We start from the raw sequence: 11,990 nt of genomic DNA on the forward strand, positions 1-11,990 counted from the left end.
CATTGTCAATATTCTTGATGCATACCTCCTGTTCCACTTCAACTGTGCCAATGAACATGTCACTGTTGCCCTCACTCTGTTCCACAGCGTGCATTTTCCTTGCGAGCTCCTTCGATCTGCACATCTTTGCAAAGTGATTTCTTTTCTGGCATAGCTTGCATGTCTGACCAAAGGCTGTACATTTTCTGTATCCATGTTTATAACCACATCTGTTGCAGTTAACTTCCTTTTGATCATCCTGTGGAGCTGGCTTTGTCCTACTCTTGTCAGTTTTCACAGTTTTTTTATTTTGTGCACTTCAATCTCTTCATTGAGCACTTTAACCTGACTTGACTCGATCTCGCTGGCACAGCAAACATCAATCGCCTTTTCTAATGTAAGATCCGCCTCTCTCAATAGCCTGCCTCTCACTTGATCATCCCGTATGCCGCATACAATCCTGTCACATATTAAAGAGTCATGCAGTTGTCCGAACTCAAAGTCTTTTGCTTTGCTCTTCAAATCTGTTACGTAGGCGTCTATGGTCTCTTTTGGTCCTTGAGCCCTCGTGAAAATCTGTGTCGGATGTACAGTAGGTTTTTTCTCGGTTCGCAGTAATCTTGAAACTTTTTCTTCAACACTTCAATTTTATCTTGCTCATCATCTTGGAAGACAAACATGTTGCAAACCTTTATTGCCTCTTCTCCGGGCACATGCAGAAACGTAGCACATTGCACTTTCTCCGTCTTTTCAGCTAGGCCGCTAGCAGTGCAAAACAGCTCACGCTTCTGGATCCATATTTTCCAGCTCTCAGCAAGATTACCTCGTCGGCTTAAACTTGACTGTGGCTGTAACTGTGACATCTTTTACGTGTCTTTTCTTCCTTTTTTTTCCATGATTTCTTCTGACACCATGTAATATTGATGTGACTTGGACACTGCTGTAGATTGAACAACCACATTTATTCACCAGACTTCCATTTTTTACTTCTCCATGTCCTGACATCATACACACTCTGACCTTACGAATACTCACACCATACATTACACTGACGATGCCACCATAATGGACCAGATTTCAAATAACAATGAGTTGGAGTAGAGGAGATAAAGTGCTTAGTGACAGGTTGTCATGACAACCTTTCCTTTAATATCAACAGAAGAGTTGCTCATTGTCTTCAGGAATGGTGTATATTGAGGTTCAGAGGGTAAAGAGCTTTACGTTTCCAGGAGTGAACATCACCAACAGTCTGTCCGATCCAACACACAGACATCATGGCCACAAACACCTCTACTTCCTCAGGAGGAAGATCCTGCCTGACAAACCATTACTCCTCATGTATGTGAAGGACGTAAGAAATAAAGTCAATTCAGTTGAACTTTTTGGCAGAAATGCATACTGCTATGTTTGGAGGAAAAGGGGCACTGCACACCAACACCAAAGTCTCATCCCAACTGTGAAGCATGGTGGAAGGAGCATCATGGTTTGGGGCTACTTTATTGGCTCAGGACCTGGACAGTTTGCAATCGTTGAGGGAACAATGAATTCAAAATTGTATCAAGTCATTTTACAGGAGAATGTCAGGGTAGCAGTCTGTCACCTGAAGCTTAATAGAAGTTGGGCAATGCAAGAAGACAATGATCTGAAAGACAAGAGTAAATCAACAACAGAATGATTTAGAAAGAAGAAAATTTGAGTCAAAGTCCTGACCTTAATCCTATAGAAATGGTGTGGAAGGACTTGAAGCAAGCAGTTCATGCAAGGAAGCCCACCAACATCCCATAGTTGGAACAATTTTGTAAGGAGGAATGGCCTAAAGTTCCTCCAAGCTGATGTACAGGACTGATCAAGTTACTGGAAATGTTTGATTGAAGTTACTGCTGTACAAGGTGGTCACACCAGTTACTGAAAGCAAAGGTTCACATACTTATTCCAACAAATACATGTAATGTTGGATAATTTTTCTCAATAAATAAATGAACAAGCATAATGTTTTTGTGTTATTTATTAAATTGGGCTCTCTTTATCTAGTTTTAGGACTTACATAAAGACCTGATCACGTTTTAAGTTATATTTATGCAGGAACAGAGAAAATTCTACAGGGTTCACAAACTTTCTATTACCATTATACTCTTTTCTCTCTCCATCAGGCAGGAGATACAAAAACCTGAAAGCATGTACCAGACTCAAGGACACCTTCTATCTCATCACGATCAGACTCTTGACCTCACAATCTACCTTGTATTATCTTGCACTTTACTGCCATTGCAATCTTTCAGTAGCTTTTATAGCTTATTCTGCATTGTTATTGTTTTACCTCAATGCACTGTGTAATGATCTGATCTGTATGAAGGGTATGCCAGACAAGCTTATCACTCAGTCTTGGTACATGTGGCAATAATAAACCAACATCAATACTGTGGACTTGAACCTCTAGGTCTCTCTGCGCTCAGTAAACATTAACAATTTGGATACAAGTGTAGGAGGTACAAGACTATAATTCAATAGTGAGGAGGATAGGGTTAGGTTGCAGAATGAGAGGTAGCATAGACACAGGCCCTTCAGCCATCAAGTCTGTGCCAATTATCAACCACCCCTTTTACACCAATCCTATATCAACACATTTTTTATTTTCCTCCAATTCATCTCATCTTCCCAAAGACAAATTAACTCCAGAGACAAAGTAACCAACCCATCCATATTCATTGGGATGTGGGATGAAACTGGAGCACCCAGGGGAAAACCCAGCTGGTCACAGGAAGTACATACAAACACTGCAGACAGACCTGAGGTGAAGATTAGACCCTGTTTTATAGAGCAGTGAGGCAGCACCTCCATCAGCTGTACCATTGTCACTTGGTAAAATGGTTAACTTGATCAGTTGGTATATTGTACAAAGGGATGGTAAATGTCATTTAATCCTGGTGATTATGAGGTGATCCACTTTGGGGGTCAACTAAGGGTAGAATATCACAAATGATAAAATGCTAGAGAGTACAGAGGAACAGAGGACCCTTGCTGTTGAAATCCAATTGTCATGGATGCAACACAAATAGATGTTACAACATAGACTATAGAACAGTACAGGCCCTTTGGCCCATAATGTAGTGCTGACTTTTCAACCTTCTCTAAAATAGAGTCTTAAAATACTACAGGGCAGTAACAGGCTCTTCAGCCCATCTAGTCCATGTTGATCTAGTTCACATTGACCTCCACCCAGACCATAGTCCTCCATACCCCCCATACGTGTATCTATCTAAATTTCTCAAATGTTGAAATTGAACCTAAATCAACCACCTCCTCTGTCATCTACCAAACCCTTCCCTCCCACGACTCTCCAATTTCCTATCATAAGAGTTTGCTAAATACTCCCAACGTATTTGCCTCCACCACCAATCCATGTCAGTGCGTTCCATGTACCCAGCCCAGTCTGCACCAACCCCTGTCCATGTACCCAGCCCAGTCTGCACCAACCCCTGTCCATACACCCAGCTCTGACTACACCAACCCCTGTCCATACACCCAGCCCAGTCTGCACCAACCCCTGTCCATGTACCCAGCCCAGTCTGCACCAACCCCTGTCCATGTACCCAGCTCAGTCTGCACCAACCCCTGTCCATACACCCAGCTCTGACTACACCAACCCCTGTCCATACACCCAGCCCTGACAAAGTGTTCCATGCACTCTCTGTCAGTGTGTTCCATGCACCCAGAGAGTGTACAAAAAACACTTCTGACATCCCCGCCATACTTTCCTCCAATACCTTAAAATTATGACCTCTTGTACTGGCGATTTCTAACCTGGGGAAAAATCTCTTCTAAATGACAACCTTTTTGTACAGCTGTAACACCCAGTGCCTTCACTGACACAGGAAAATGTGCCAAATTCCTTCTCCACCACCCTGTCTGTCTGTATCCCCTTTCTGAGAACTACATATCAACACCCGAGGTCTCCTGGATCTACAACATTCCCAAACCCGGCCATGCATTGCCCTGGTTTAACTTCCCAAAAGAAGCCAATTGGCACGTGTCGTTTCAGCAGGAAGAGATGGGAACATTACCCATGAATAGTTCCTGGGATTCAGGTCAACGTCAAGAGGCCCAATCTCTTCAAAGTTTCCAAATCCACAGCCGGAGCCTCCCGGTCCACCCTGCAGGGGGAGGAGAGGGAGATTTACTATCTGAACCGGCCGTCTACTGACCCCCTCTGTGCCCAGGACCCTGCTGTCCATGGGAATATCCAAACAGGAGAGGCCATTCCACCCTTCAAAGCTGCTCCACCAGTCAATAAAATCACCGCTGATGCAATATGCCAATCCATTCTCATGACTCTCTGTTTTTACGCTCATTCAGTAATGGTCTCCACTGCCCATGGCATGGAACCCCCACAGTGTCACACCCTCCAAGGGAAGACATTTCTCCCTTTTTCAACCCTCCCCTTGTCCCGAACCCCAACACAACAACCACCCCCTCTGAAGAACTGCCTGTCACAGATCTCCTCTCCTTGTTTGGACCGCAGGATGCTCCACCCAATCTCTCATCACACGATATTATTGTCCCAGGAATCAGACTAGTGAACAACTGGCACCCAGCCTGATGCGAGAGTGCCAAAAAGTTCAGCATAGTCTTTCCCCCACTCGTCCCCATCCGTAACCCTCATCCCCGTCCTTACCCCTCATTCCCCCACTCATCCCCGTCTCTAGCCCTCATTCCTCCACTCATCCCAATCCTTACCCCTCATTCCCCCACATCCCCACCTGTACCCCTCATTCCCGCACTCATCCCCACCCGTACCCATCATTCCCCCACTCATTCCCATCTGTACCCCTCATTCCTCCACATCCCAATCCTTACCCCTCATTCCCCCACTCATCCCAATCTGTACCCCTCATTCCCATCCTTACCCCTCATTCCCCCACTCATCCCCGTCTGTACCCCTCATCCCTGCCCTTACCCCTCATTCCCCCACTCATCCCTGTCTGTACCCCTCATCCCCATCCTTACCCCTCATTCCCCCACTAATCCCCGACCTTACCCCATTCCCCCACTCATCCCCATCCGTACCCCTCATCCCCATCCATACCCCTCATTCCCCCACTCATCCCCATTCTTACCCCTCATTCCCCCACTCATCCCCACCCGTACCCCTCATTCGCCACTCATCCTCATCCGTACCCCTCATTCCCTCACTTATCCCTGTCTGTACCCCTCATCCCCATCCTTACCCCTCATTCCCCCCACTCATCCCCATCCTTACCCCTCATTCCCCCACTCATCCCCGTCCTTACCCCTCATCCCCGTCCTTACCCCTCATTCCCCCCACTCATCCCTGTCCTTACCCCTCATCTCCATCCTTACCCCTCATTCCCCCCACTCATCCCCATCTGTACCCCTCATCCCCATCCGTACCCCTCATTCCCCCACTCATCCCTGTCCTTACCCCTCATTCCCCCCACTCATCCCCACCCGTACCCCTCATTCCCCACTCATCCTCATCCGTACCCCTCATTCGCTCACTTATCCCAATCCTTACCCCTCATTCCACCACTTATCCCAATCTGTACTCCTCACTCCCCCACTCATCCCTGTCTGTACCCGTCACTCCCCCACTCATCCCCATCTGTACCCCTCATTCCCTCACTCATCCCCGTTTGTACCCCTCACTCCCCCACTCATCCCAACCCGCACCCCTCATTCCCCACTCATCCCCATCCGTACCCCTCATTCCCTCACTCATCCCCATCCTTACCCCTCACTCCCCCACTCATCCCTGTCTGTACCCGTCACTCCCCCACTCATCCCCATCTGTACCCCTCATTCCCTCACTCATCCCCGTTTGTACCCCTCACTCCCCCACTCATCCCAACCCGCACCCCTCATTCCCCACTCATCCCCATCCGTACCCCTCATTCCCCCACTCATCCCCGTCTGCACCCCTCATTCCCCCACTCATCCCAATTCTTACCCCTTATTCCCCCACTCATCCCCATCCGTATCCCTCACTCCCCCACTCATCCCCGTCTGTATCCCTCATTCCCCCACTTATCCCCGTCTGTACCCCTCATTCCCTCACTCATCCCCATCCGTACCCCTCATTCCCCCACTCATCCCCGTCTGCACCCTCATTCCCTCACTCATCCCAATTCTTACCCCTCATTTCCCCACTCATCCCCATCCGTATCCCTCACTCCCCCACTCATCCCCGTCTGTACCCCTCATTCCCTCACTTATCCCCGTCTGTACCCCTCATTCCCTCACTCATCCCCATCCGTACCCCTCATTCCCCCACTCATCCCCGTCTGCACCCTCATTCCCTCACTCATCCCAATTCTTACCCCTCATTCCCTCACTCATCCCCATCCGTACCCCTCATTCCCCCACTCATCCCCGTCTGCACCCTCATTCCCTCACTCATCCCAATTCTTACCCCTCATTTCCCCACTCATCCCCATCCGTATCCCTCACTCCCCCACTCATCCCCGTCTGTACCCCTCATTCCCTCACTCATCCCAATTCTTACCTCTCATTCCCCACTCATCCCCATCCGTATCCCTCACTCCCCCACTTATCTCCGTCTGTATCCTCCATTCCCCCACTAATCCCCGTCCTTACCCCATTCCCCCCACTCATCCCCATCCGTACCCCTCATCCCCATCCATACCCCTCATTCCCCCACTCATCCCCACCCGTACCCCTCATTCGCCACTCATCCTCATCCGTACCCCTCATTCCCTCACTTATCCCTGTCTGTACCCCTTATCCCCATCCTTACCCCTCATTCCCCCCACTCATCCCCGTCCTTACCCCTCATCCCCGTCCTTACCCCTCATTCCCCCCACTCATCCCCGTCCTTACCCCTCATCCCCGTCCTTACCCCTCATTCCCCCCACTCATCCCCGTCCTTACCCCTCATTCCCCCCACTCATCCCCGTCCTTACCCCTCATCCCCGTCCTTACCCCTCATTCCCCCCACTCATCCCCATTTGTACCCCTCACTCCCCCACTCATCCCAACCCGCACCCCTCATTCCCCACTCATCCCCATCCGTACCGCTCATTCCCCCACTCATCCCCGTCTGCACCCTCATTCCCCCACTCATCCCAATTCTTACCTCTCATTCCCCACTCATCCCCATCCGTATCCCTCACTCCCCCACTCATCCCCGTCTGTATCCCTCATTCCCCCACTTATCCCCGTCTGTATCCTCCATTCCCCCACTTATCCCCGTCTGTACCCCTCATTCCCCCACTCATCCCCGTCTGCACCCTCATTCCCTCACTCATCCCAATTCTTACCCCTCATTTCCCCACTCATCCCCATCCGTATCCCTCACTCCCCCACTCATCCCCGTCTGTACCCCTCATTCCCTCACTCATCCCAATTCTTACCTCTCATTCCCCACTCATCCCCATCCGTATCCCTCACTCCCCCACTTATCTCCGTCTGTATCCTCCATTCCCCCACTAATCCCCGTCCTTACCCCATTCCCCCCACTCATCCCCATCCGTACCCCTCATCCCCATCCATACCCCTCATTCCCCCACTCATCCCCACCCGTACCCCTCATTCGCCACTCATCCTCATCCGTACCCCTCATTCCCTCACTTATCCCTGTCTGTACCCCTTATCCCCATCCTTACCCCTCATTCCCCCCACTCATCCCCGTCCTTACCCCTCATCCCCGTCCTTACCCCTCATTCCCCCCACTCATCCCCGTCCTTACCCCTCATCCCCGTCCTTACCCCTCATTCCCCCCACTCATCCCCGTCCTTACCCCTCATTCCCCCCACTCATCCCCGTCCTTACCCCTCATCCCCGTCCTTACCCCTCATTCCCCCCACTCATCCCCACCCGTACCCCTCATTCCCCACTCATCCTCATCCGTACCCCTCATTCGCTCACTTATCCCAATCTGTACTCCTCACTCCCCCACTCATCCCTGTCTGTACCCCTCATTCCCTCACTCATCCCCATCTGTACCCCTCATTCCCTCACTCATCCCCGTTTGTACCCCTCACTCCCCCACTCATCCCAACCCGCACCCCTCATTCCCCACTCATCCCCATCCGTACCGCTCATTCCCCCACTCATCCCCGTCTGCACCCTCATTCCCCCACTCATCCCAATTCTTACCTCTCATTCCCCACTCATCCCCATCCGTATCCCTCACTCCCCCACTCATCCCCGTCTGTATCCCTCATTCCCCCACTTATCCCCGTCTGTATCCTCCATTCCCCCACTTATCCCCGTCTGTACCCCTCATTCCCTCACTCATCCCCATCCTTACCCCTCATCCCACTCCCTACCCCCATTCCCTCCGTGCTCCCCTCCCCGGGGCCGTACCTGGAGCCACAGGACGAGCGGCGCGGACGAGTTACCGGCCGCCTCCCTCTCCGAGTAAAAAAGCCACCAGAAGAGCCGGGCACCTTCCCGAACCGACACGTAACCCCAGTCCTGCCGCGCGCCGCTCGTCGCCGCGCCTGCGCGCCAACACAAAACAGCCGTCAGCGCGTGCGCCGGGAGCGAGCTCATCGCGCAGCCAATGCACGCGCCGCACCGAATTCAAGGACGCGGAAGTTTCCGCTTCCTCCAGCGGGACATTCCCGGGGTCGGAGACGGGACCCGGTGAGGGTAGAGTGGGTTCCCGGACGTCCGAGGTTACGGCGGGTCAGGGGTGCGCTCCCGGGTGTTGGGGGTTCGAATGACAGAGGTGATACCGGTTGGGATTGAAGGCAGTCGAAGGGTCCCGGTGAGGGCGGGTGAGGGTTCGGGGTTCCCTGGCGGGTGAGGAGGGATTCCCGGGGTCACTAACCGACCAGCAACGCTCCGGACACAAGCATCAACACCATTCGCAGTCGTCCCATCTCGGCACCGTGATTCGATGTCCTGATTTGTCTCGACTCGGCTTGCCCTTGTCCCGTCTGTCTCCACCCCTTCCCTTCTCTCTCCGCCCCCTACACACCTCCCTGTCTCTAAATTCCTCACGCCCGGGCTTCTAACACCCTTCTCTTCCCCCTAGCTGTGAAACCATCTCCTTTCACTCACCTCGTGTCTGTTGCCTCCCTACTCCACTCCCCGTGTTTGCACCCCCCCGAACCCTTCCTGAGTCTGTAAAACCTCTGCACTCCCTCCCTCTGTACCCTCCCTGAGTCTGTAAAACCTCTACACCTCCTCCATGTGTCCCTCCGTACCCTCCCTGAGTCTGTAAAACCTCTACACCTCCTCCCTGTGTCCCTCTGTACCCTCCCTGAGTCTGTAAAATCTCTACACCTCCTCCATGTGTCCCTCTGTACCCTCCCTGAGTCTGTAAAACCTCTACACCTCCTCCATGTGTCCCTCTGTACCTCCGAGTCTGTAAAACCTCTACACTCCCTCCCTGTGTCCCTCTGTACCCTCCCTGAGTCTGTAAAACCTCTACATCCCCTCCCTGTGTCCCTCTGTACCTCAGAGTCTGTAAAACCCCTACACCCCCTCCGTGTGCCTCTGTACCCCCCCTGAGTCTGTAAAACCTCTACACTCCCTTCCTCTGTCCCTCCGAGTCTGTAAAACCTCTACACTCCCTCCCTGTGTCCCTCTGTACCCTCCCTGAGTCTGTAAAACCTCTACACCTCCTCCCTGTGTCTGTAAAACCTCTACACCTCCTCCATGTGTCCCTCTGTACCCTCCCTGAGTCTGTAAAACCTCTACACCTCCTCCATGTGTCCCTCTGTACCTCCGAGTCTGTAAAACCTCTACACTCCCTCCCTGTGTCCCTCTGTACCCTCCCTGAGTCCGTAAAACCTCTACATCCCCTCCCTGTGTCCCTCTGTACCTCAGAGTCTGTAAAACCCCTACACCCCCTCCGTGTGCCTCTGTACCCCCCCTGAGTCTGTAAAACCTCTACACTCCCTTCCTCTGTCCCTCCGAGTCTGTAAAACCTCTACACTCCCTCCCTGTGTCCCTCTGTACCCTCCCTGAGTCTGTAAAACCTCTACACCTCCTCCCTGTGTCCCTCTGTACCCTCCCTGAGTCTGTAAAACCTCTACACCTCCTCCCTGTGTCCCTCTGTACCCTCCCTGAGTCTGTAAAACCTCTACACCTCCTCCCTGTGTCCCTCTGTACCCTCCCTGAGTCTGTAAAACCTCTACACCTCCTCCATGTGTCCCTCTGTACCCTCCCTGAGTCTGTAAAACCTCTACACCTCCTCCCTGTGTCCCTCTGTCCCTCTGTACCCTCCCTGAGTCCGTAAAACCTCTACATCCCCTCCCTGTGTCCCTCTGTATCTCAGAGTCTGTAAAACCCCTACACCCCCTCCGTGTGCCTCTGTACCCCCCCTGAGTCTGTAAAACCTCTACACTCCCTACCTCTGTCCCTCCGAGTCTGTAAAACCTCTACACTCCCTCCCTGTGTCCCTCTGTACCCTCCCTGAGTCCGTAAAACCTCTACATCCCCTCCCTGTGTCCCTCTGTACCTCAGAGTCTGTAAAACCCCTACACCCCCTCCGTGTGCCTCTGTACCCCCCTGAGTCTGTAAAACCTCTACACTCCCTCCCTCTGTCCCTCCGAGTCTGTAAAACCTCTACACTCCCTCCCTGTGTCCCTCTGTACCCTCCCTGAGTCTGTAAAACCTCTACACTCCCTCCCTGTGTCCCTCTGTACCCTCCCTGAGTCTGTAAAACCTCTACACCTCCTCCCTGTGTCCCTCTGTCCCTCTGTACCCTCCCTGAGTCCGTAAAACCTCTACATCCCCTCCCTGTGTCCCTCTGTACCTCAGAGTCTGTAAAACCCCTACACCCCCTCCGTGTGCCTCTGTACCCCCCCCCGAGTCTGTAAAACCTCTACACTCCCTCCCTCTGTCCCTCCGAGTCTGTAAAACCTCTACACTCCCTCCCTGTGTCCCTCTGTACCCTCCCTGAGTCTGTAAAACCTCTACACCCCCTCCCTGTGTCCCTCTGTACCCTCTCTGAGTCTGTAAAACCTCTACACCTCCTCCCTGTGTCCCTCTGTACCCTCCCTGAGTCTGTAAAATCTCTACACCTCCTCCATGTGTCCCTCTGTACCCTCCCTGAGTCTGTAAAACCTCTACACCTCCTCCATGTGTCCCTCTGTACCTCCGAGTCTGTAAAACCTCTACACTCCCTCCCTGTGTCCCTCTGTACCCTCCCTGAGTCTGTAAAACCTCTACATCCCCTCCCTGTGTCCCTCTGTACCTCAGAGTCTGTAAAACCCCTACACCCCCTCCGTGTGCCTCTGTACCCCCCCTGAGTCTGTAAAACCTCTACACTCCCTTCCTCTGTCCCTCCGAGTCTGTAAAACCTCTACACTCCCTCCCTGTGTCCCTCTGTACCCTCCCTGAGTCTGTAAAACCTCTACACCTCCTCCCTGTGTCTGTAAAACCTCTACACCTCCTCCATGTGTCCCTCTGTACCCTCCCTGAGTCTGTAAAACCTCTACACCTCCTCCATGTGTCCCTCTGTACCTCCGAGTCTGTAAAACCTCTACACTCCCTCCCTGTGTCCCTCTGTACCCTCCCTGAGTCTGTAAAACCTCTACACTCCCTCCCTGTGTCCCTCTGTACCCTCCCTGAGTCTGTAAAACCTCTACACCTCCTCCCTGTGTCCCTCTGTCCCTCTGTACCCTCCCTGAGTCCGTAAAACCTCTACATCCCCTCCCTGTGTCCCTCTGTACCTCAGAGTCTGTAAAACCCCTACACCCCCTCCGTGTGCCTCTGTACCCCCCCCCGAGTCTGTAAAACCTCTACACTCCCTCCCTCTGTCCCTCCGAGTCTGTAAAACCTCTACACTCCCTCCCTGTGTCCCTCTGTACCCTCCCTGAGTCTGTAAAACCTCTACACTCCCTCCCTGTGTCCCTCTGTACCCTCCCTGAGTCTGTAAAACCTCTAACCCTCCCTATGCCTGTAGACCCCCCATACTTACCCCTTCCCCACCTCATGTCTGTTGCCCTATCTCCCCTAAACCCTTCTTGTAAAGTTTAATGGAAGTTAGCAGACCAACGTGAGGTGCACTACTGCCA

The 11,990-nt window shown here is 52.3% G+C and overlaps 1 protein-coding gene across 2 annotated transcripts in view; it reads right to left on the reverse strand.

The window, feature by feature from the left end:
- Positions 1-8,895, reverse strand: part of scpep1 (serine carboxypeptidase 1) — a 50,326-nt gene extending 41,431 nt beyond the window's left edge. For both annotated transcript variants that reach the window (XM_063030709.1, XM_063030710.1), the window contains exons 1-3: positions 8,792-8,895; positions 8,323-8,459; positions 4,041-4,130 (exon numbers count right to left, since the gene is read on the reverse strand). In XM_063030709.1, coding sequence (XP_062886779.1) covers positions 4,041-4,130; positions 8,323-8,459; positions 8,792-8,843 — 279 coding nt within the window. In that variant the 5' untranslated portion in view covers positions 8,844-8,895. The remainder of the gene's footprint in view (positions 1-4,040; positions 4,131-8,322; positions 8,460-8,791) is intronic.
- Between the last annotated feature and the right edge of the window lie 3,095 nt (positions 8,896-11,990).

Source organism: Mobula hypostoma, chromosome 22, assembly GCF_963921235.1.
Source record: "Mobula hypostoma chromosome 22, sMobHyp1.1, whole genome shotgun sequence".
NCBI lineage: Eukaryota > Metazoa > Chordata > Chondrichthyes > Myliobatiformes > Myliobatidae > Mobula > Mobula hypostoma.